At 38.6% G+C, this 26,897-nt stretch overlaps 1 protein-coding gene across 1 annotated transcript in view; it reads right to left on the bottom strand.

The window, feature by feature from the left end:
• kcnt1b (potassium sodium-activated channel subfamily T member 1b) overlaps nt 1-26,897 on the bottom strand; it is a 98,977-nt gene that overhangs the window by 12,403 nt on the left and 59,677 nt on the right. Inside the window, exons 6-22 of the mRNA XM_053610152.1 lie at nt 26,653-26,733; nt 22,560-22,608; nt 22,317-22,376; nt 20,129-20,203; nt 19,741-19,824; nt 18,098-18,192; nt 16,827-17,007; nt 16,530-16,694; nt 14,910-15,046; nt 11,320-11,383; nt 10,147-10,255; nt 9,807-9,915; nt 7,997-8,146; nt 7,441-7,676; nt 5,736-5,949; nt 2,172-2,277; nt 1,520-1,692 (exon numbers count right to left, since the gene is read on the bottom strand). Coding sequence (XP_053466127.1) covers nt 1,520-1,692; nt 2,172-2,277; nt 5,736-5,949; nt 7,441-7,676; nt 7,997-8,146; nt 9,807-9,915; nt 10,147-10,255; nt 11,320-11,383; nt 14,910-15,046; nt 16,530-16,694; nt 16,827-17,007; nt 18,098-18,192; nt 19,741-19,824; nt 20,129-20,203; nt 22,317-22,376; nt 22,560-22,608; nt 26,653-26,733 — 2,088 coding nt within the window. The remainder of the gene's footprint in view (nt 1-1,519; nt 1,693-2,171; nt 2,278-5,735; nt 5,950-7,440; nt 7,677-7,996; nt 8,147-9,806; nt 9,916-10,146; nt 10,256-11,319; nt 11,384-14,909; nt 15,047-16,529; nt 16,695-16,826; nt 17,008-18,097; nt 18,193-19,740; nt 19,825-20,128; nt 20,204-22,316; nt 22,377-22,559; nt 22,609-26,652; nt 26,734-26,897) is intronic.

The raw sequence follows: 26,897 nt of genomic DNA, 5'->3' as shown, positions 1-26,897 counted from the left end.
GCATCATTCCTCGAACACACGCTACTTACAATCATATAGGAAATGTGTGGAGGAGGCCATAGCACTCTGTATGGTGGTGACCACATGTGGAGGGAGCACCAATGCATTCAGGTTTGCCCTCTCACGGGCCAAGCCCAGAAGCCCACCCTGTCTGAGAGGGACCATGGCATGGCACCTTGTGCATGTGCTTGACCATGGCACTGCCACCATAATGAGGGTCAGGCTCTGAACTCTCACCTGGCTATGGTGGGGGCTACTAAGCAAAGGGGAGGGAATGCGTAGAGCAGCATGATGGGCCACAGATAGGTCAGTACGTCAACGCCGAGGGGTGCGTCCCTGTCCCTTAGTGAGAAGAACATTGGACGATGCATGTTTTTGTGCGAGGCGAAGGGATCAATGGCAGCCTGACCGAATCCTCCCACAATAAGTCCACTACTTGCGGGTGGATGCGCCAGTCTCCATAGAGTGGGTTCCCGCCTCCACTCACAGACAAAACACTCTCGGACTAAATGACAGACTGAAAGGAAGAACTGTGAATTCGCAATGAATGCCTTGGTAGGCAAAACGAAGGAATTTCCTGTGCGGGGGATAACTGCTTATGTGGAAAAAAGCATCTTTCAGATCGACTGACGTGAACAAGTTGTTCTTATGAATTAAAATAGAAAGAGTGCTATGTGTCAGCATTCTGAAAGCGTATTTCCTCAAATGTTTGTTCAACACATTTAGAATAGGATGAAGTGAGCCGTCCTTTTTTGGAACCAGGAAATCACGGTGGGGGCTGACTCCACCGACAGAAAGCCACCTTCTCTTGGACTAGGAGGGCAAAACTGTCCAGAGAGGTGGCCGCCCAGAAACGTGGACTCAAAACCCTCTGGGGCCGTGCACCAGGCTGGCCTCGTCCTGTTGGGGTCAGAGGGAACAGTGCTAGGGGGTTTCTTGGCCGTGGCTGCGGCAAAAGACGTTCTCCCCCAAGGCTTGGCAGAAGAGCCGAGAGCCGGCATATTCTTAACCACCTTAACCCCCCTTGCAGTGTTTCATGTGCTTGGCACACGTGGGGATGACCGGGAGGAGTTGTTTTCTCAGGCCGGAAGGGGGTTCCAGGAGTTTCCCATCATAAACATCCCTCTCTTGGTCAGTAGCACCTTGCAGGGCTGGCCATTCGATATTTGAGGCAATATCTCGCTCACAAAACTCGAACAGGACGGACTGAGGTAAGGCCACGGGAACATTAGCCTGGGGTGTTAAAGAAGATGGAGCTGGGAATTTGAACCCCCAACCCCGAAGGTGTGAGGCAGATGTGTTAACCACTAAGCCCCACATGTTAATTATTTAAATCTAAAATCAGTGCTGAAGAAACTGCACTTAGGTACTGATTTCACATTTATCCGTGCAATTATTTATAGTCTAAAAAACTAATATGAAAAATAAACAACAGTCAAAGCCAAAAAGTTGGGAGAATTTAAACCAAGTCTGGTTCTACAGTTTTTCAGTCTAATTCAAGAGACAGATGTTTTCTTACGGATTGTCTAATAGCAGCACGATGGGGTTGAGCTCCTTCCTGGGTCTGTAATAAGCACGCAGTGGAACGATGAAATTGTACAAGCCGTTTCCAGCCGTTTCAGCAGAGACAATGATCAGCTTGTTCTTGAAACCGTATGCCTTGGCGTCTTCAAAACTGTTATGGCGGCAACCCTGAGAGAAAGTGACTGAGAATCTACAGTGTATCTAATAATAATATTATTATTATTCCATTTGAACATTTAAGAATTAAACACTTTGAAGATTTGAAAGGAGCAGCTTGTAATTATTTGATTCGTTTCTTGCCTGTTGGGCAAACTGCAATGAAAACATGTACAGTATGTGCTTTACCCTTCTTCCAGTCGACACCCACCATGAGACAAACTATGCTTTTAAGGGAAAGAAGCAGTGCTGCGTGGCTGGGGGTGGGGCCAATTTTTTGTTTTTAATCAAAGAAACTACTGAGACTCACTGTATTCCTATAATTCAATAACAGATTTCAAATAATAGCTTCTCTTAGAAATCCTCTGCTTAATATAGGTTTATAATTTTTTTTCACTGTACAAAATGTACCTTTAAGCATTATTCCATTTGAACATTTAAGCTAAGTATGTTTTCAGATAAGTATGTTTTGCTAGAATAGTTCTGGGAACCTTGTCTAGTCGCAGACAGCAAAATGGAGCTTTCTCTTGTAGGAGGTGGCATAGTGTTGGTGAACTCCCGATGTATGGTGAGTTTGGAGGATATCCTTTGACATATCTAAAAAACAGAAGGACAGCTCAGTTAGTGCAGAAAGAAAACATACTCTGTCATTGTTTTAAAAGACTTATTTGTACCACTTTGCTAGATAACAACTGAAACTAAATCCACCAAAAAGACAAATGACCTGTTACAGAGCTTGCTACAGTATTTTAGTGCTGGGAAGAAGAATGATGATGGTGCAAAAAAGTAAAAACTGTTCATACGTCCAGGTTCTTCAGTTGAACGAGTGCTTAAATCAGCACCAACTTTTAATCTCTCTAGTAGTCTAGGAAAGATGGATGGTTTGGTATTTTTTATTGAGTTGTTATGGTCTACATCACCTACATTATGTCTTTAATGGGAGCCTATTGAAAGAAAACAAGAAAATAAAGTTAAAAATGAGATCCTGTAGTCTGATTAGTTTTCCCTTTATAATGACAGCTACAAGAAGTTTATAGCTTCTCACTTACTACTCGTATATGTCACAATATTAAGATTGTACTAGTTTTCTGTAAATAAAGTCACGATACAATAATGCCACAATTTGTGAAGCAAGCATGAAAAAAAAGACAATAAAACTCAGAGAAACTTACTCAGACATTACAGATGCCATGCTAAGAAACTAAGAGCTGTGCCTGATGGACTGAATGAATCTACAGTCAGAAAGAAATCAGCCCCAGCCATTCTGTTTCTTTTTCTTACAACAATTGGTGATGCTATTGCTCTTCGTTCCACAAAACTAATCTGACTTGAAGCATAGGTTTGCTTCAGAAACTGACATGATGCGAATGGCAAAACTGAAATCCTGTACTGATTTATTTATTTTTAATATAGACAGGCTTAGCAGAGCTTGCACATTTGCCCCTGCTGTCCCTGTTGCTAACATCTTTGTACTTCCTTAAACCACTGAATAGATAAGGGTGCATAAAAACTAATACATTACATGGCGAAAAGTATATGGACACCGGATCATCACTCCCAAATTGTGGTTCTTCCCCAAACTGTTACCACAATGTTAGAAGCACACAATTGTATAGAATTTCTTTGTATGCTGTAACATTACATTTCCCCTACATTGGAACTAAGAGGCCCAGACATGTTCCAGCATGTCAATGCCCCTGTGCACAAAGCAAGCTCCATGAACACATGATTTGCCAAGGCTGGAGTGGAAGAACTCTACCACAACCCCCCTAAACACCTTTGGTATGAACTGGAAAGCTGACTGTACCCCAGGCCTACTCACCCAACATCAGTGCCTGACCTCACTAATGCTCGTGTCTGAATGAACACAAATCCCAACAGTTACGCCCCAAAATCTAGTGGAAGTTATTATATCAGTAAAGGGGGGACTAAATCTGGCACGGGATGTTCAACAAGCACGTATAGGTGTGATGCCCAGATCTCCACAAACTTTTGGCCATAGTGTTTTTTTGAAAACATTTTTTAAAATCAGTTTTGGGTGACAACATTGGGTATAAATGGTGATGAAAGTATATCTCAGCATCCACTATGTATAAGTTACACCTATGCATATTGTTTAGTTATTAATCTTTTAGCATATTATTCAGGAAATACAGTTAATTACTAGGTACTACAGAGAAATGAGTATGAACGTGTAGTACTACACGTATGAACTAGGTACTACAGAGAAGTGTACATCTGTTCTTCAGAGTTTAAGTGGTTTGTCCCTCCATGAGAATGTTTAGGTTTTTACCACTAGAGAGCACTACTGACACGTTAACCAGATTGTCGAGCCCAATATGCTAGGACTTTGGGTGAATCCTCCTTACATCAAAGAGCAGTGATAAGCAGAAGAGTGTGTGTGTGTGTGTGTGTGTGTGTGTGTGTCTGTGTGTGTCTGTGTGTGTGTGTGTGTGTGTGTGTGTGTGTGCACTGACCCTGTTTGAGGTAAACCTACACTGTGAGTGCTGTATAGCGTGACTGCAGCATGGATGGCTTCTATTATTCATTCTGCAGTGTGCAGCTCTTAAAGGCATGGTTTAGCAAAAAAAAAAAATCACATCGAACACAATTTTCCTTTCAACCCAAATGCAGTCGATCAGCCGAGACATGGTGTCTGATTTTTGCTCCTTTAGTTTGCACTGAAGCTGAGAGATGGAAGTTGATATAAGATTTCAGTCTGTATTTACAAACTTTAAACAGTTTCAGATTACAACTATATTATCCTCTACACAATAATCTTTCCATGTTTTATCATTTTATGCAGCATAAAACCGTATTGGCTTAAGGAAAAAGTGATTCCAGCCAGCTGCCCCATTAATGTTATAACATTCAGTTACATTTTGTTCATTATAAATTACAGTCAAAATGTATCCTAAATCATTTAGGCAAATATGTGAAATTAGTGAACAACTAGATATAGGTTGAGGCAGGTTTACAGTGTGTGAGCTTTCAGGAAAAATGTGAGTGCTAAAGACGTCATTTACTTGTTACTTATTTTAGCCTTGTAAATAATTACTTAAATGCTTTTCGATGAAGATGTTTGGTGGCATAACATCCTACATAATTCAAATAAATAGGACAATGTACAGCAGGAAGATCTATTTTTACACATAGTGATAACATCATATTGTCTTCAGCCATTTAATTTGGGTTCTTTCCATAATTAAGGGTTTGGAGCTTCCTAAAGGGGTTCCAGGAAGGCCTTATAGTTTAGATTTAACCTTTCATATTGAACATCCAGTGTCTTGCATAAGTATTCACTCCATTTGAATTGAATTGACTTAATTTGGATTATATGCCATGAAAATCAATATGGTTTGCAAAATTATTTACATAATTATTTGCTTAATCATCCACCCCATTGCTGTGAAACCCCTAAATTAGTGTCCAGCAGTCACCATCAGAAGTCACATAATTAGTCAAATGGAGTCCACTGGTGTGCAATTAAAATGTCACATGATCTATAAATACACCTGTTCTTGGCAGGCCCAAGAAATCCACAGCTCAGGTGGGAGAAACTTTTCAGAGGACAACCACAGCCCAGATACTCCCCAAAGCTGGGCTTTATGAAAGAGTTTCAAGCCATGTGAAATCCTGTTTGTGAATCGCCAAAAGCCAAGCTTGGAGGCTCAGCAAACATGTGGGAAAAGGTTTTCTAGTTTGTTGAGACCAAAACTTAACTGTGTGGCCTTGGGACAAAGTGCTAACCCTAACCCTAATACCATGTGAACTCCATAGTCTCAGTGAAGCATGATGGTGGTAGTATCATGTTGAGCGTTTCTGGTTGCTTCTATGAATAATACTCTCTTCACCCAACGGGGTGAATACTTACGCAATCACAACTTTTTCATTTGTAAATAATTGTGCAAACTGTTGATATTGCTTTTCCCCTCACTATTATAAGCTATTTTGAGTAGATTTGTGACATATAATCTCCATTTCAGTTCCAGGTTGTAACACTACAAAAAGTTGAGTATTTATACAAGGTACTGTATGTAAACAGCATTACTCACTCTGGGGCAGGCACTCCTTCCTCGTCTGATTGGTTGGTCTCGTCCTCGGAGGGGTCACTCAGGAGGTCACAGGGCAGGATGGCAGTGGAGTCAGCCAGCTCCAGTACAGGGGCGATGCTGGGCCGCCGGCTGCCTGCTCCGTTCTCTGTGGGCAGTGCCAGTTTGCTGCTGTCACCTGCGGGCTCAGGGTTCTGCAGGTCTATGGCCACAGTGCCTGTGGAGGGATATGATGATGAGAGAGAGAACATAGACACTAAGAGGACAGGAAGAGAAGATTAAGATTCTGGATGAGATCTGCCCTACTACTGTGTATACAGAAAGATGATGAAGTACACAAATGGGAAAACAGGCTACAAGCACTAAATGGTTCTACTGCTTTGGGTGTGAACTTGTGTTTTGTTGATAAATATGTAGATCACACCGTGTCGGTCGAGTGAAAATGATTTGGATCAATAGTCCTAAAATGAATTTGGCTGTACAAAAAAAAGGTTCTAAGCAGATGCATGAAACTGCATGGCTAGCTCTTTAAACATGCAAATAGAATAGTCATCATGATCACCTATACATATAACAAATTGGATAGACATTTAAAAATGCTTTCTGGTGAAAGTCTGCTCATAGTGGATTGAACTACCTTCAGACAGAAAGCTGACCATGCCTGAAATGACTAGCAAAAGATTTTAAAAAACAAAACAAAACAGAAAAAGTACAGATTTGCATAAATGTAAACATTCATACAGACATCATAGACCAGTGGCTTTCAATGCCCATCCTGAGAATCTGCACTTTCTTGTGTTTTCCCTCTTGCCCTAATTGGATGGGTCACGTATATACCTAGAGGGAGCAAGTATATACCAAGAGTGAACTACAAAAATGTGCAGTTCACTGGGCAAGCAGGATTGAGAACCACTGTCAAAGTCCAATGTCTCATGATGTCGTCGCCTCTAACGTTAAGGAAGCCGCATGCACAGACTTACCATATGAAGTAGACTGATCGACTTTACCAAGTCAAAGAAAAAGAAACAATGAAAGAAAATCATCAGCCACACCATCTGACCACTCATGCAAATTTCAAGCAAACACCAGGGGGAAAAAAACTGTTTAAATAACCACATATCTTGCAATTATGCTACAAATATTAACAGTTCTCTCATGTGGGCTTTTAGGTTTGCACTTACAGGGTCACAGGTGGTACTTCTGCAAAATGAACTGATTTAACTGCAGACCTAAATATCGCTTGGAATCCTAGTTATATACATGAGGAGTTCCCACTCATTCAGCTCACTGGTGCAACACATCCCTCTAATGATCCTAATTAGCTATTAAGTAAGTGTCTGGGTAGAAATATGGCACGGAACAGATGGATAACCAGAACATGCTGGCTGTGCACAGGTCCACACGTCTGTCAAAGTGACAATGGCAAATTAGGTCATTTGAGCTCAACAACAAATAACCGCCTGGATTGGTTACATTTACTTTCCAGTTCTAGCCTGGTGAAGTGATAGCACTGCCTATAATCTATTAGACCTCACACGCTGTAATTATTGTGACCAAAATGTATAGATAATCACTGCGCCTGTTCCTGAAGTGGCTAAAATCACCGCAGGCTCCTCCCCACTTGCCACCTGATCATGATACACTCCATTGGAGGAGACATCATTTGACTGGGTGTGCTTATTTGCATGCCACAGGGCTCTGCACTCACCCATGCTGGCTATGATGCTCTGCACGGGGAGCCGAGAGGGGGCGTCATACAGACCGCTGACTAGCAGGCCCTTGCTGTGCTTCTCTTCCTGTTTAAAGATGAAGGCGGAGTTCTCCTCTTTGGTGATGTTGATGTAGTAGCAGGTGTCTGTGGCGGCCATGATGTGGCGGGGCCCAGGGTTGAGCAGGATGCTTTTATTCTCTTCTCTCTTTACGCCAATTAGGCAAACTCCATATCTGAGAGAAATTGGACACACACACAGAATTGAAACTTTTTAGTACTGTATCTGTAGCTAGAAACAAGTTCCCCCTATTTCAGTTCCCATAATGCACTTGTGCCTTGATCTGTGAGCACTTACGCCAGCACAATTGAGTTTCATTACATTTCTATTAGCGATGAAATATGGTTTAACAATTTTATCATACATGGACAGCACATGCATCATTAACTTGTAAAATTGAACAGTTTTTTTAATTGACTAAGCTTATTGCCCTATTGCAAAGTCATACATTTTTAACAGATCTAACAGATGCTTCAGCAATCCAAATCCACTTACTTTTTATGTGCATGAAAAGAGGCGTAAGTAAAACTTTTCCCATCGTACTCTCCAAAAAATTTGCTGTCCATGAGGCGGATGTGGTAAACTTCATTACCCGAGCAGCGTCCGTATGTTCTCTGCCACTGTTCTGGAGACGTCTGTCCCTCTCTGTAACAGCAACACCACAAGAGATTACACTGGAAAATGGACTAGAATATGAAAATACAACCATATCTACAGTATGTGTTCTTTTTTTTTCTATTTTATCTGAGATTAAAAAAAAAATTCCAACATAAATGCTAATGCTGCTAATATGAAATGATATTGAGCTAAACTGTTTTCATTACAATTACAACCGAAGCTGTACAAACTGTACTTGAAGCAATCATTTCATTAACATTCTTCCTGCAATATTTATTTCTGTGGCTGAATCCCAAATTCAGTATATAATGCACTATGCTCTGTAGCGCTGAACAAAATCGTTCAGGGTGTGATGCAGCTCAACACAAAGAGGAGTTACTCTTACAACCTTGAAGTTGATCATGTTCCTATAACATCATGTCTTATTCCTGTTATACCACAGCAATTTGCCCACACTAACAATGTTTATTCATTAAAAAATGACATACAGTACTTGCATTTAATGTTGTGAAATTTCAGTGAAACAAGTTAGATCCTGTTATCCCTTCTGTTATAGCCTTTCAGAGTTCTTTCACACAGTAAATGTTAAGCAGAAAGCTTCACCATATTAACAGTTATTGTGTAAAAGGAACGTAACAGGCCAACACAGCAGCTAGGATGCTATGAGTATTGCTAGCATCCTTTTATGTTATGCCTCACTGTTCATAAATAAATAAACACGTTAAATCATTTTTGTGTTCATTTTATACATGATGAATGGTTTTAATCTCCTCACCACCTTCTGCACTTGCTCAGAAATAAAAATCTGATCATGTGTAAGGAGTAACCCAGTGCACAAGCAATGCTAGCTTTTTCAGCAGTTACTCTCTACTCTTGCTGAGGTAGTTATTATCTGAGTGACTACTTTTTCATTCAATTATTTTTTTTTAAACTACTAAGTAACTACTTTTACTTCTAGGTGTCTACCCTAGATACCTCTGGTGGTGGGGAACAGGCAGCATTATAAAAGTGAATTACGCTAACTTGTCCATAGCCTTAATTGATAGTTATGTACTTGCTAAATGTCTAGCTCAGGAGCTTCAGCTGTGCAATCAGTCTATCTCACGCCCACAAATGATCACTGATCCATTAATGGAATTGCTCCATTCACTCAGCCAAATAATTGCTTGTAAGAGACCCAGAGAGGTAAAATATTATCAAGAATCGTTATGCTTCATTACAAGTTTTAATTGAATCTAATGAGCTTGTAGGAGGTCATTATTTGTCAGGCAGGTCTGTCATGGATGGTATGGATGAAATCTATATATAATCAGCACTTAGACAGGAAAAATAGGAGACATTTCACAGCACTATGACTTTATTCTGTGCTTCTGCATACACAGCAAAATCCCCAGTGTGCTATTAATCCTCACATTCGACATGTGTCCAGCTGGATTCAAATACAATGAGAAGTGTAGGTGTTAATACAAGTGCAGTGGCACTAGACTGAGTGGACAGTAGATCAAGCTTTCCTCACTAATTGCTTTTTTTCTTTGACATTAGTTCACGGAAAACATCATTCCTCTTCAATTATACGGTGCAACCAAGGTGCCTTTATCTTTTAATTAAAATAGTTGGAGAACATGAGAAACATGAGAATAAAGAGTGCCTGATTGGAAGAAATTCAAATCACTGCAGATATACTCACTGTCCACGTGAAGTATGGACCAGAAGTGTAACCAGTGTAGACGTGGCTGGACACACACAGTTCAGAGCCAGCATGGCATACTTGAACTCCTCTTCACACACTACATGATCTAATACACAAACCACACACACACACAACACTTACACACTCTTCACGGTGTAAATGCACAAAAAAACCCCCAACAATCTCAAGATATAACAGTCATGATTATCAGCATCTTGCAATTGATAAATAACTTAGTTTTTTTCCTCCTGCTGTGGCTGACAAATAAGACCATAAATGAAAAATCCTGGTAATACATTAATAAATTACTACAACTTTGGAAGGCAGAAAAACTCACCAGCAAACTTCACATGGAATTTATTTTCAGGTTTAAGGATCTGTACGTAGAGAGGACAGTTTGGGGCGAAGTCCTTCACTGCCCAGGCTCTTAGGATAGTCTGATGGTCCTAAAGGCCAAGTGAGGACAATCTTACATTCAATGTGTTTATAAACACCACCTACAACAACATTGCAAATCTTTTTTTTTTCTTAAATCTGCGATTATTTCGCTGTCTGGAATTAAGTTATAAACCTTAAAGCTAATTCTTTAGATTCGCTGAGTGCCTTTTAACACCCATCAAGAGGAAGTATTCTCGCTAAATACAACTGGCACTGTCACGACTAGAGCTGTTCCCTGGAACCTAGTTTGACAGCACTAAAAGAAGAAGTACCCATAAATGTCTCATATTAATGGTTCTACTATCATATTTTCACACTTTGGAATTTATGGAAGAGCAACAAACATTAATGTATGTGTCTTTATCTGGTTTACTCATACGCACACAACTTAGAGATGGACAACTTGGAGAGAACCGAAAAATTGAGGGTGTGGTTGCATTTTAGTTGAATGCGTGCAAAAACATGTGTTGTCCTAACAGCAGTAAAATGCTTGTAAGGAAGTTGAATACAACAATTTGGCAAAACACCCATACAAGCTTAATATCCTTAAGAACTGCACTTTGAACATCTTTGAATGCAGGTATGACATAACAGAGGGATATGTGGCATGTGCTAGGCTACAAGATGAATATTATTATTATTATTATTATTATTATTATTATTATTATTACAAACAGACAGGGAAGCTATTTTCACTGGGTTAATAATGAATTGTTACAAATAGACTAATACATGGAGGATCATACTGCTGAGCTTATAATGAATTGTTACAAATAGCCTAATACAGGAAACGCAACTAACGCAGACTAACATAATTCTGTTTTCTTTTCCGACATAATATTAGAAAAATAACCAACAATCATACTGAGACTGTCCCCAACCAAGAAACCAAGACTGTCCCAAACCATGATAGCCATCACAATACCCATCCCTAGTCATGTCAGGTGTTATACCAATCACATATAGCATTCATTAACAAGTAGTCGTACTGTAGGAGTGTGTGTGTGTGTGTGTGTGTGTGTGTGTGTGTGTGTGTGTGTGTGTGTGTGGTAATAATGAGAAGAGTGATTACAGCTGCAGTGCGGTCCACTTCATTCCTGCTGCTGAGGATAAAGCAGGCTTCTGCATCATCCATCCTACAGAAACACAACATGAGCATTATCACTCACTAAAATACACATTCAATTAAAGAATAAAATACTCATCACCTTAATTATTACATGCATTCAAGAAAACAGCAGGGAGTGCTTTCATAGGTCAAAAAAAATAGCTAATCGACCAGGTGCTGTGTTGTAGAGATTGTGTTATCACCCCAAAGTTCTTTTCTCATACCAACACATCCTGGAGTGTTTTATTCCTTTTTATATCACAGTACTTAGCCAATGATTTGACACGTACTTTTGATCTATTTATACTCACTCACTCGCTCACATTCAGTAACCGCTTTATCCTAAGAAGTTTCGTGGTGGATCCAGAGCCTATCTTGATAACGCTGGCCATGACGCATGAATACACCCTGAATGGGACGCCAGTCCATTGCAGGGCATCATGCACACACATTCACTCCTAGAGCCAAATGATCTAAGCCAATCTGCCTACTGGCAGGTTTTTTAAAAGCAGGAGGAAACCCTAGAACCCATGAGGACACAGGAAGAACATGTGAAACTCCACACAGACAGTAACATTTACGTTTTATGGCATTTTGGCGGACACCATTATCCAGAGTGACTTACATTTATCGCATTTATACAGTTTTGAGGGTTAAGGGCCTTGGTCAAGGGCCCAGCAGTAGCACCTTGCAGTGCTGGGATTTGAACCCATACCTTCTGATCAGCAAGCCAACACCTTCACCACTGAACTACCACTTCCCCAACATGATGCCAGCAGCAATTCATGTCGTTAAACACTTGTTCTCTCACTAGCCCTTCTTTTTTCTCTCACTTTCATTTTACAGAGAAACCTCTGTGCAGGAGACTTTGCCTTGTCAGAAAACCTAAAGGAACAGCTTGATCTCTTGCTATTGCAAAAAGCTGACACTGGAGACTTAGATCTTATATCTCACAGAAAACCTCATCATATCAGCAACTGCACATTTTTGTATCCATTTATATGGAACATCCTCCATACAAGTACCTGTATAAGCTGTTTCTGTAGAAATAAAAACACATTAGAACAAGCACATTCATATTAATCTGTGCTTTGCCTTGCAGCCAGAAGTACTGTCTGAGCTATGTTCTTATAGAAAATGAATGAAAAAAATAAATAAATAAAAATAAAAAAAGAAAGTGAGAATATCTTGAATGCAGACAGATTTATCTATTATGTCCTATTATAAGATTACCATAAACCAAATATAAGATTATTAAACTTTTTTATATTGAATTAAAAAATGTTTTTAATTAATTTTGCTCATTTTAAGCATTTATTTTATGGAAAGAAGCAAACTTACTGCCAATAGAATAAGAAAGTGTAAAGCTTTAAATTAGTAAAAATGTCTTAAAATAGGTTTAATAATCTATATTATATTTGGTTTATTGTATCCTTATAATAGGAAATACTAGATAAATGTGACTATATTCAAGATATTTTCACTTGTTAAGTTGCAAGTTTTTGCAGTTCAAGTTCTGACCAATCAGATTCGCACTTCTGTATAATCATTATTAGTCTCATCAGAAAATATTTAGCAATAATCAGAGAGTTGTTCAGAATCACTATCTGCTCATGATGTGAAAATATCGATCAAGTCTAATCACACAGGAGTGCCTGAGAAAACAGTGATAAAAATGTAACAGCCTATAGAGAGAGCACATCTCACACCCATTTAATCTCCCGAGGGGTGAGAGGAATCGGCGTGTACACTCTGCTCCCTGCTATTCATGCAGTTGCTGTCAGAAAGAACGGCATTACCAAGATTAACTGTGATCGAAAAGTTTTGAGACAACCTCCTGCAGCATCATTCTCGCTTCACCCATACGGCCAGTGACAGGATTGATCTTACTGAGCAAAGGTCTCTTACTTTCTAAAACATACAGCATGCATGTCAATGGGAATTCTTCAAGCTCAGAAAAAGGAAATGGCTTTTGGGCTTTGGGGAAATCATACATCTATTACCCTGACAGAAATACAACTGCTTCATGGATTCAGTGAAACGTGTGAAATAAACCTACCCACCGACTCACACGTTTTGACACTAACTCTCTTTTATTCTCATTAGGTTTAATCTGTCAGCGTATTTGTAGATTTGTTTTCCTTCGCCAGGTTTTCCAAGTCTGTTTCAAATTGTATGTTCTTTGAATTATTTAATAAACACTATACATGGATCCAGAGAATAGCTCCCAGTACTGATACTGTAGCAGAGCTGGAATAAAACTGGGAATAGTTCAATGATTCTAGTATACTAAACATTAACCAGTGTTACTTCTATAGCAAAAGGTTTATCCGATTGCATGGATTTATGTAAATGATTTAGCTGAAGGCAGCTCATCAGATCACAGACTAGCTACCAGGCTAGCACGATTAGTCCAGAAAGGGGAGAGGTTTCACAGACGTTCACAGATTTTTCATTTAATTTGCACAGCAGTCAAGTCTCCTGGTTTACCTGTTTTTTTGTTTTTTTTTGCAATGTCACAGTTGGGAATTCGATCTCACATTTTGAAGCATACCAATTTAGCTTTAGCCAGTGTAAATGGCCAATTCCAGCTGTTGAGTTAAAGCTCATAATGGGCACAGTTAAAGCTCATAACCGGCAGTTAAACAGACCAGATACGCAACAAACAGGTTGGACTGATTACACTGAAAAAAAAGCTCATTGAATTTACTTCATTCAAATGCGTACATCGGTTCCACCTGATTGAATTGAGTTACATTAACATAAATTGTTTTCGTACATCCAACATGATTCGATCAGAAAGCCATATAATAGGAAGACATATATTAGCAAGGCTAATAATAATTTTAAGTGGACGCAAATACTTCAGGTTTTGTCCACTGAATACATAATTATCTTAATAAACTTACTAAGTGCACCAAATGATCAGACCTGAGACCGTCATCATTTAGAAGACAGATTTGCTCATCAAATAATACTTCAAACCAAATGATCAGACCTGAGACTGTCATCATTTAGAAGACAGATTTGCTCATCAAATAATACTTCAAACCAAATGATCAGACCTGAGACCGTCATCATTTAGAAGACAGATTTGCTCATCAAATAATACTTCAAACCAAATGATCAGACCTGAGACCGTCATCATTTAGAAGACAGATTTGCTCATCAAATAATACTTCAAACCAAATGATCAGACATTAGCCCATTGTGAAGTTAATACTGAAGAAAACTGCAGTACCTAAAATAGAGTTTCATTTAATGCTCTTTAGTGATGCACTGGCTAGATGAACCTGTCAACCATTTATCTCCACCTGCATTTCCAAATCTACAAGTACAATCTGAAGTCTAGAGCTGGGCTGAATCTTACGTAACCCCAAAAACATTGATACAACATCAAAATGTACTGGAAAAGCATAAAAAAATTTCAAAACCTTAGAATTGCTGTCTGTCATGAATTTGACAGAAATGTATTCATGCTATATGCCGTGTATGTTATTTAAATGTGTTATTTATGGAAATATTTCATATGTAAAATGAGCAGTGAGTCTCACTTGGCTCTCATGAGGTCCTGGTCCTTCAGTGCAGAGCCCTGCAGGTAGATGACTCTCTGAGACCACAGAGGAATCTGCAGCACTCGCCTCACTTGGATGTCTATCTCTGTGGGGCAGAGGATGACCACGTAGTAATCCTGTAAAAAAACAACCCAAAGCATGTTAAGGTACTCTTTAAGGGCCCTAGGGAAGTAATTAGCTATAAGAATACAGATTCATATCAGAGGGCGAGTTTACAGTACATACGTTATTTGGCTGCCATTCACATACAATCTGTTAAGAATAATAGGGCAGTGGTGGCTCGACGTTTAAGGCTTTGGGTTACTGATTCGAAGGATGTTTATGTGGTTAGTGTGTTGTTTTATGTAGCAACACGGTGCTAGAGGAACATTGTTTCATTTCACTGTGTACTGTACCAGCTGTATATGGTTGAAATGACAATAAAACCACTTGAACTTCAACTAAAATATACATACTAAAGCGACAGAAACCAGCCCTTGTTCTCTTTAGAACTTCAGTCTCACATTCACAGACTCGCATTGTTCTCATTCTTATGGTAACATTGATACTAAATGCTGTTCCACACATCCATAGAAATTTGGATTTGCTTAACGAATGAAAATGAACAGGAATATGCCACGTTTAGGGTGCAGCTAAAAAGTTCATTCAAATGTGCATGCAGAAACAAACATGATATCTACAGTTATATTCACTTCATAAAACTTGACCTTTGAACAGAAGCTGTTAAAAGCAGGCTGTTTACATCCGACAGCTGCAAAGAAATTAGGCTAAAAGCGCACTACAAGTGCAGATGAGCATCGTAAATAACAACTTTTATCTGCATCCCTGACACAGAGCTCTGTTGTCTAAATGAAACACTTGTGTTAAGTGACTCGTTCTCTCCAAATAAATTACACTTCTTTAAGAGTTCAGCTTGCCACAGATTAGCATCATGCTCAATTTTCTTTATAATCAGGGTCTCCAAGTCAAATGTAAAATTCCCTGACTTTTCCCTGACTTTCCCTGACCAAAATCTTGAATTTCCATGACCTACTGTACGAAGAATGGTACGATGTATTGCCTGGGTACTGACCAGAAAAAAAATAACTATTTTAACCCATTAAATCTGTAAGCTTTAAGACTTCCTGGTTAACAAACATTTTCAGTGCAAAACTTAGTTTTCATTGCTTAAAAAGAACATATACTTCTCATGACTAGTCTTTACACCTCATAAACAAAATGGTCCTAATAAAACAAAATATATTTCTATAATGGAAATAAAATCAATTCATTTACAAGGTACCGTGAGCCATTTTAAGTACATTTTTAACCCATAACACCGTGTCATATTCAGCAAATGAGCACACTGTAAAAAAAAAGAAAGAAAAAAAAGAAATAGAAAAGACTGATATATATATATATATATATATATATATATATATATATATATATATATATATATATATATATATATAGTAATTTCATTTATTCTAATAGCAACAGTATTATTAAGGCTATGTTCTCACTGCTGCCTTTTTATTCGTCATGCATCACTTACACTACACAATGTCTATAAATAAATTCAAACTTGCTTGACAGCAATGGGTTTGACTAATTTACCTGTAGTCTGGGATGCGCATAAAACTCATTGAGGAAGTCCATGAGGAGGTCGATTTTGAGCGAACTGACACAAAGCACCACGTGTTTTTCAGTCTGAGCTCGATGTCTGCTGTAGTTACCGCCTGATTTCTGCCTCTCCATCCACAGGTACGCTAGCTCCTCAAACTGTGCAGAAAGACATCAATAGACAACAACAACAAATGAAGCCACTATGTCCTACTCATATTATAGAACTGTTATGGCAACACACAAACAACTACCAAGCTTTAACTCCAACCGCATGTGAAATGGTCTTACTTGTAATGGCAGTACTACAAGAGCCACACATATCATGATGACCACCAGTAGCTGAGAGGGCCAGATCTTCGGTGTGACGTCTCCGTAGCCCACAGTTGAGAATGTGACGATGCAGAAATAGAGCGAATCAAACAGGGAAAGATTCTTCCCTGCTCGCTCTAGGTGTTGAATCCCACAGGCTCTAAATTAATGAAGCAAAACCAAAAACTTCTCACCATTACAAATGATTACAGTGATAATATCAGTGGGCTGACATTTGTCATTTCAGTCAGCAGTAAAAATGCAAAAACTCAAAAACTTTCATATCTTCCAGAAAAATAAAGGTAACCATACTCGGATCAAATATTCAACTCCTATGAGTGATTCACAAATAATACTGTGCTAATGAACTGAACTCACATAAATTAACATTACTGATTATTACTATGAAAAACAGTATTACTGTTTGCACAGTTGTGTTAAAGTTTTTTTTTAATTTTTTTAAAGAAATCTTGATAAAGATTTGCATGAATTACTTTGAGAGTGAAAATCCTCATTGCAGCATTGCTGCATTTAAAAATAAAAAAGAAACATGGAGATGAAAATGTAAAATGTACACTGGTATTGGGTAGGTAACTACAAGTGACACTGCGTTATAAAATATAAAAGCCAATCATGTTCCAGTATGCAAATGAAGGCCATGAAAAATGTTTCTTGTCTTCTTGTTTCTTGATTTAACAGGAAAAGCAGTAGACGTGTGTAGAGCTGGGGACTTTTTCTAATTTGCATATTCATAGACTCTGGGTTTCTTGATGAGTGTATAAGTGTAGGCGCTTCTGTACCTTTTTCTGTACCTTTCGTCTAATGAAATATTCATAGAAACATCAATCAGTGTCTTATTTAATAGGGAAAAAAATAACAGGTGATTTTGCAATCAGAGATCTGACTGTAGCAGGTGGGGGCGTGGTTTGGCGGAAGTCTACAGTGTGAGGGATGTGTCTGGAAGACAAGCTAATGACTACCGTGGCATGCTTAAGCCCTGTTTCCCCTATGACAATGAATGTGGCCTTGATTTTTCTCTCTATGTCTCTTTCTTCTCTAAAGAAGAAACTTTATTTGCTTTTCTTTCACTTTACATTACTGTCTGTGTAGAACACCAAGGTTCATGAGCAACAATAAAAAAGCATGTGCAATCTCACCCAGGATCTGCTGTGTTCTCCGTCACTGTTACACTGACATAACAAAGGAGTTGCTACCTGAGAAGAATGTAATGGATCAGAGGATCATCTTACCCGGTGAAGACCAGGCAAAGCAGCGTGCAGATGAGGATGAGCACCTGGTTAAACATGGCAGAGTGTGTGCGCTGGATGGCACGGTGAAGATCATTCTACAGGAGAGAAACAGCTTGATCACAGGGTTCCTGATATTGTACAACTGTTTAGCAAGAATCTGACCTTGGCTATAAACATAATAATACTGACATGATCTATCTATACCAGGGATATTCAACTAAATTTGGAAAGGTCCAGTTACATAAAATTTCCTGCTTACAAAGGTCTGGATAAGTAACTACCATGATGCAATGATGTCAACAGACAACAGAGGACTATTACTGAGTAGTTTATGGCTGTAAATAAGACAATTAGAAGTGGCTATGTTTTATTTTGCACCAGCACACCAAATGACCATTTTTGACTAGCAGGAAGGACTCTGTAATAGAGGAGCACATTATTGTTTTTTAAATTATGTTCAAGCTTCCACAGTTATTATTGACCCTGATCATTATATTTTCTAACACATATCTTCCTATGTTAATGAACATGGTCTTTCATTGTCCTGTATTTCGTCTTTAAACATTCTTCTTTTGACTTTATTTAAGCAAGTCATGTCGTCAGTTCATAAGTCAAACCAGAAAGGGCTGTGGCTCAGGTGGTAGAGCAGGCTGTCCAGTAATTGTCGGGTTGGCGGTTCGATTCCCAACTCCTAATTCCAAAGTGTCCTTGGGCAAGACGTTGAACCTCAAGTTGCTCTCAATGGCAAGCTAGCACCTGGCATGGTAGCTCTGCTGCCATTGGTGTGTGAACGGTGAATGAGAAACGCTTTGTAATACCACTAAGGTTAAAAAGCATTATATAAGTGCAGACCATTTGCCATAAATAAATAAAAAACCTTTTCTGCAGCTCTGTTTCCCATACTAGTCTGTGGGCTAAATAATTGACATCGGCTCTGCTACAGTATTTTCTCTGCCAGTTGATGAGCCCTGGTCTACACCATATCAACATATACACAACAAAAGGTAAATGATTAATTTATAGACATTTATTTACACTTCTAATAATAAGCTATTTTTCGTTTATGAATGCTATGGAGAAATCTGACTATTTAAATTATAAAACAAAATTATCATGCTTTCTTCTGACTTGAAGACAATAAAACATGAAACTGTAACAGTTCTCCAACTGGTGATCCTCACTTTGATAAATCTTTCAGCAGCATCTCACAACTGTTGTGCCAAAAAAGCTCAATATTTGGCATGTTTCTGTGCGCGCTGTGCCCTAACATCACTTAATTTAAGTTACATTTTAAGTCAGTTTTTCTTGACACCTCTTAAACAACTCAAATGCTAAGTATAATTTGTCTGATTGATATCTGACCTGTGCTGTTTAGTACAATCCACAGTTGTACAATTCAAAATAGTACATACTCCCTGCCAAGTTCTTCTTGGCCATTTGACCCGACCATCTGCCAGGAGAAAGGATGTTGGCATGTACGCAAATTCTGATTATTGATGACTCATTGTTAAATTACCATACTACATATTATGTACAGCTTCCTGAACTGCTCTGATTGGAGATGGCAATAGACAGCAATTGTTTTTCCATCAGATATTTTTAATTAAATGCTTAGCCATTAGTTGATTCTGCTGATTACTTACGATCATATTCTCCAGTGCCGACTTGGCAAGCCAGCAGTTCAGGAATACTGGGACAAATATGTTCCTCCATGAGGGCCAAAAGATCTGAAAGAAAGTCAGTATGTAAATGAAAGAAAGCTATTTAAACAGTGCAATTTGAGAAATTAAAAAAATGCAATTTGTGAATTGGGTTAGGAATGTCCATTAGTGATAAATACATAAGTTATATTTAAGACCTTAGTCTCCCAGGACTTACATTCCCCACCAGCTTCACAGCAGATAATAATTCAGAGCGACTAAACAATGTTTATGCTTTAAGATAAATAGGCTGGGACTTTAGGGCTTTAAAATGTGAGATATATAAAAAAAATCTTTTGGATTTTATAATGAAAGCAAATTAGCCACTTACCGTAATTATGAATGGCACTGTATTGATCATCTCAAGGATGAAGGAAATTTGGAAAATCTGCTCAAAAATGTTTCCCTGAAACAAAACAATTACCCAAATAATCAGAGACTGAAAGGGTCTGGTCCCTACTAATGGAAAACACTTATTCCTTCATTAGTAAAGTCCTGGCCACCATTACTGATTCCCATTACGCTGTTAGTGTAACATAATCTTGTTATACTGAAAGGCTAATGTCTTGTTGATTTGAAAGACTATTACAATTTAACCCTTGAGCAGAATATTATCTGTTAATTATAAAACAGGAAGAATAAAAAAGTAAGAAATCAGGGCCATACTACAGAGAAGTATTAGAGCTGAAGATGGCCATATGTCTCAACACTGAAGGCCAGATGCATTAACTATGCAGTTATTTCATATGTAATGACTCTGTGAAAAAATCTTGTGTGTTGTGTATGAAAATGGCATACAAGGCTAAAACAAAGCAGTATAGGCCAGGTGCATTGGGACATATTTGAATTGCAAGTGTGAGAACAGGAATCTAAGGCTACAGTAGGTACAGCTTCACCAAAACTCGGCACTTAAAGAAAAAGAAAAGGACTTGGTGATATCTTTCCAATCTTCAACTGTCTGTGTCAGTTATAGCCTCAATTTCCTGTTCATGGCTGACAGGAGTGGAATCTGATGTGGTCTTCTGCTGTTGCAAACAAGATTTGATGTTCTGGGCTTTCAGAAATGTGTTTCTGATCACCATGTTTGTTGGTTATTTGAGTTCCCATAGCCTTCCTGTGAACTCAAACCTGTCTTCCCATTCTCCTCTGACATCTCAAATCAATCAGGCATTTCTGTCCAGTGAGCTTGCTGCTCACTGGATGTTTTTCTGTTTTTCACACCGTTCTTTGTAAACTCGATAAACTGCTGTGTGTGAAAATCCCAGAACATCAGGAGTTTCTGAGATCACAGTTTTCTCCATTCTGATGTTTGATATGAACATTACCTGAGGCCTCTCAACCTGTATCTGCATGATTTTATGTATTGTGCTGCTGCCACATGATTGACCTGTAGTTTTATTACATTAAAGAGCAGGTGCACAGGTGTTCCTATATACTGGACAAAATGTGAAATAATATGAGGTCAATTTTAGGACCCTGGTGAAAAAACTATTCAAAACTATATGGACAAAACTATAAACTAAACTACATTAAACTAAACCAAACTCTGATCTGGCAATCCTGGGGTAATAGATACAATACACAGTCAAACGTTTGTGGATATCTGACCAACTGTTGTCACAAAGTTGGAAGCACACAACTGTATAGAATGTCATTGTATGATGTAAAATTACAATTTCCCTTCACTGGAACGTAGAGGTCTGATAATATTCCAGCAAGACAATGTGCATCATGCACAGCATGTGCCAGTGCACAAAGCAAGGTTCCATGTAGACATGGTTTGTCCTGACCTCAAGAGTCCTGATCTCAACCCCACTGAACACCTTTAGGATGAACTGGAATTTCGACTGCACCCCAGGCCTCCTCGCCTGACATCAGTACCTGATCTCACTAATGCTCTTGTGGCTTAATGAACACAAATCCCCACAGCCATGCTCCAAACTCTAGCGGAAAGCCTTCCCAGATGAGTGGAGGTTATTACAAGAGCAAAGAGGAATTCAATGTGGAATGAGATGTTCAAAAAGCACATATTGGTGTGATGGTCAATTGTCCACATATTTTTAGACATACAGTGTACATCAATTTCTTCACATCTAACCAAAATGTTAAACATAATTTAAGTTAAACAGTATTATTGTACACTTATGCAAAGCAGATTATTTAACAAGCACTTTATTAACACATTATCTTTTGGGCGTGAATCGTACTTTTTAGTCCCAAGCTTTGATAGGTTGACCATATCCACCACTTTACTGCGGTTTTTAAATTGTTTTAATATGCACCTCACACAGAGCATGTAGCAGATGCCATGTGCATTTTGTGTCATAAACTACAGCCATAGTCAACAGAATGTTTATTTCAGATATTGCGAGTGTAGTGCAAGTCTTGTTTGTGCTATGAGAGTATGCCTTCTGTTTGATTATGCTATGTGAGTACGTCCATCTGGGCTTCAGAGTTCATTTGGATCAATATTATGAAAAGGAAACTGAAAAGGAAAAGGAGAACAGCAGAGACCATACCTTGTAACTGAGATATGTCAAGAGCATGGCTTCTAGGAAGCTAATTAAGGCCACTGTCACCTAGACCATAGGAAATACAGAAAAGAAGGGTGTGTGTAATTTAACAGTGTAGAATCTGTTTCATGAACCAATTATGAACAGAAAACAAAAGCTGTGTAAAGACCGCTGTTGAAAGACTCTTTCTACCTCATTCTACCTGTAAGCAGTCAAAAAAGCAGTACAGTAACTCAGATAGCCACGTACCTGTATAGCCCATACAGGAGTCCTTCTGGTCACCCAGAATATCAACTCCCTGAAGAGGAAAAAAAATATATATATAGTGGACAGGAAAGCAATCAACAGTTCATGACCTCAGTACTTTAAGATTCTATCTGGCATTTTGTCAGTAGGTCATATTTTATTTCCCTGTAGTGCCTCCCTTTTTAATATTTGCAAAAACAATCGAACAAAAAAACACCCATCCCTAAACTAACAGATATTCAACCAGCTAGCTAATCATCATCCAGGATGAATATGCAACATACATCCCTGTGGAAAAAAGTATTTGCCCCCATCCTGATTTCTTCTGTTTTTGTGTACATCTCATACTAAATAGTTTTAGATCTCCAAACGAAATACTACATAAAACAAAGGAAACCTGAGTAAACACACAATACAGTTTTAATTTTTTTTTATTATTGAAGCAAAAACTTATCCAACACCTATCACCCATGTGAAAAACAAATTGCCTTTAGAGCAGCAATAACTGCAACCAAATGCTTCAGATAATTGGAGGTTAGTATTTCACAGCGCTGTAGGTGGCTGTCGGGCCAATCAAAATCCATGTTTTATTTACGTGTTAACAATACACTGAGATGGTGTTTGCTGGTCTTACAGTGTGTAGACATATTGCAAAATGTTCAGCTTAGTGTAATGCTAATACATTAGCTAACACCAGATAGATTAGCCTTTAATGTATGCAATACTCATCAAACTGACCCTTCCAGTGTAACTGATTTCATTTGTAAGATGTGTGCGTCACAATGTGTGTATTTTAAAACTAGACTAGACTGTAAAAAAATCTTGAATTTCCAATGTGAAATACCTTGCATTTTCGATTTTAGAAAGTAAATACGGAAAAATAAAACTTATTTAAAAGTACATATGATCATGACATTGTCATGGGCCGGGCTAGGCTCCTGTGGTTTCCCCGTTCCCTTGTGTTTTTCTGTTTTTCCCCTTCCGCATGTTTCCTGTGTTTGTCTCTCCATCTCTTTCTGTTGTGTGTGTGTCTGTCTCTGTGCAGGGCGCGCCACTTCATGCCTCTTCCAAATTGATCAGCGAATGCACCTGCTCCTCATCTTCTCGTCAGACTGAACACAAAGCCTTGCTTGCACTCCGCCCTACTTCCCGTCCTTCGTGGCTCACAGGCACCCGACCTACACTCAGCTAATCTGGGTTCAAGTATGGGCCTCGACAGACACACCTGCCCCCTCCCCCCTTCCTCACACAACTACCTTCACTTATCCCTTCAATAAAACAAGTTTAACCTTCTGCCCTTGAATCTGTGTTCTGCCTTTGGGTCCTAAGCTCTCCTTGGTTATCACAAATGTTGTCTTAATAAGCTTAAAATATTTGAGACTGGGAGGTTGTTTAATGAGGAACAGCCAGATAGAATCTTATAAAAAAACAAACAGCTTATGAGCTTACAGGTTCGATCTGTGTTTATTCACTCTTCAAACATTTTCCCAGAATTGTGATAATGTAGATTAGAAGTAAGCATACAGTGTAAGACTTGTTGAAATATAAATTTAGATTACAGTAACTTAGAGTTTCGCTAGCTGGAATGTCAAATCTTTGATGCCCCATATCTCAAAACTGCTTTTCACTCAGATAGACCCTTACAAGACTAAGGTCATGGGTTACTATAACTTACTGTAAAAAAGGAAAACCACACCAAGGACTAAACTACCCGGGAGCGTAGGTATTCAATGCTGAGAGAGATTTTAGCTGAAATACTGCAACTTGGTCAATAATAAATAAAATGTAGATGTACAGTAGTATTGTGTATTACATGCATTGAGTTGCTAGTTTATTAGGTACACCATCCACTTTCACACAAACTGAAATCGACATTCAGATAAGATGGACATCACATGTCTGCGGTATAGCAGTGGGCAATAGGGCAACGTATTATATCATGATACATTTAGAGATTATGACAATATGCAAAACACAGTATAGCATACTGAAAGCAGGCTTGTTATTTCAGTGCAAATTAAACAGTATTACTTCTACTTTTAGTTATACCACAGTGCTGTTGAATTCTCGATTCTGATTGGTCAGAAGGTGTTGATTAATTTTCTATAACAGCAGCTCTGACTATAGCATCAGCAGCAAGCTAAATCAGGTGTATTAACATGCTGCTTCAAATACGTTATTCTTTCTATAGTAACAGCTAATTCACAGGGAACTGTAGCAGACCCTCCACATAATCTAAGACTAATATAAAACAGGTTTTTTTTTTAAAACCCCCTCCAGTGTCCATTTTCCTGTAACAGCACACCCTGTGTTTAATTCCTTAAACGGAAAAATGGAACTTTCGTGCCCAAAAATATTTCAACATCCATTCAGCTTGTTACTATGAGTAACATTAGTGTTATTAAAACTACTTGAGATATTGGCAATACTTCCGGAGCCTGTAATGGAATTTATCAACATATCATTATACAACAGTTAGTTCCGGAATATAAAGTGCTTATATTCCCTATAACCGCACTGGGACGTTTCACTAAGCTTGTCCGTGTCTGCCATGTAAAATTCCACTTCCTAATTCAGCAGACATGGCAAAAAGGACTTTTCAGGAATATAACTTTTGATGTAAAATATGAAAGCTCGTCAGATGAAAAGGAAGAAATTGTATCAGAAGCACCTTTAACAGGAATGTACAATCCAATGTGAACAAGCTAGCCTGAGTAATATGGCGTCTTCAGGACCTATTTCAGCTAACGGAGCAAAAATAAACAGAACATATTGGCCATATTGTGTCCGAAATGTCATCTGATTAATTTCACTCTATATTAATTTTTTTTTTGTTTATAGAACTGCTGTATATAAGCAATATCTCACTCGCAATCATGATTACCTACAGTTCCTATGGCCGAATCGCAGTCGTGCCAATATTCAGTATAATTACACTCTTGCTTGTGCGATATTACTTAAATATATGTCATATCACATAAAGCTGATGAACAAGCATTTCTAGTAGGGATGCATCAATATTACACTTTTCCTGACGGAGTTCGAGTAAATGTTTTTTGGCACTCAAAAATGCCAATAATAATACTTATAACGAAATGAGTAATCTACTTAGTACTTAGTAATCATGGGTGTCATGGAACATTTTACTTAGCTTTGTTTATGTTGGTTGCTGCAGTGTGCTGCTAGCATTGAATGCTTCATGCTGAATTTGAGCAGTTTTTAGCACAGAGCAGTATCAGTGAGTGTGGACATTAATAAAATGAGTGCAAGGTGCTGTGAATTGAACCTCACAAGCGGTGTGTAGACCCTGGCAAAAGGAAGTGCGCATGTCTCAGTGCTCCATCCTCAAATAACTGAAGTTCTCTCATGTGCAACAGTTTTTCTCATGGATATCTTTCTGTATGATCAATTCATGGCATTCTTAATGCCATTCTTAATGGCATTCACTCATTTTTAATGATCACACGCTCTGACACTCACCGGTCGGCTCCCCTCAGGCTCTTTATTAAAGATACCTTTTAAATGCCGTAAGAAGTTTTAGAACATCATTTGTGTTGTAGGAAGATGCTGAAGTTCCTCCTCTTGAAATTTTGGCAGAACACGGTCTGCTTTTTTTTTTATCATTAATCGTGAAATAAATCCAGATCGCTGAAATTTCTTGTCGACCTTTCATGAGCATAGAAACTTACTACTGGCTTGCACTTGCAGAAGATCATGTTAAGAGCTGATGCCAGTTAAAGAACAAGAAAGAGCATCTCCAGTGGGTGGAAGCATTAAAATTGGAATATTGAGGCTTGGAAAAAAAATTAAAATTTCAGGCGTGTCACGCGAAAGAAATTTACAACCATGCAAACTGAACAATATACTTTTGCTACAACATTCCTGTTCAATGCATGCAGAAGCTTGTAGAATCCATATGCAGGAGAATCCATGGTGCTCTGTAAGCCAAAAGAGTTGCAGCATGCACAAGATAGGTGTACCTAATAACCTGCAGCTCCAGTGTACAGTACAGTTATTTATTGCAATCCTGTAGCTACTCACTGATGAAGTTCATGAACTACATACAGCAAATGTGTGCGCATCAGTAAATTCTCACCAGTTGATCTGGATGGGATCTGTCGTCTGATTGGAACAGATTTTACTGCACAGAGCATCAGTGACATTGGAGCAGTGCTTCCTGCAAGCACAGTAACACAGACAGACAGAAAATTGAGTTCACTTAAAAGTCAACACACTTAAATAGCACAGGGTGTCTGAATTTTAGCCACCTAATGGGTGTCTGGAAGGAATTCATTTCAGGGGAGGGGAGGAAATATAGATATAAATTATATTACCATGTGA

This window comes from Ictalurus furcatus, chromosome 22 (assembly GCF_023375685.1).
Source record: "Ictalurus furcatus strain D&B chromosome 22, Billie_1.0, whole genome shotgun sequence".
NCBI lineage: Eukaryota > Metazoa > Chordata > Actinopteri > Siluriformes > Ictaluridae > Ictalurus > Ictalurus furcatus.
The sequence above is the reverse complement of the archived record's forward strand: the minus strand, read 5'-3'. Positions and strand labels throughout refer to the sequence as shown.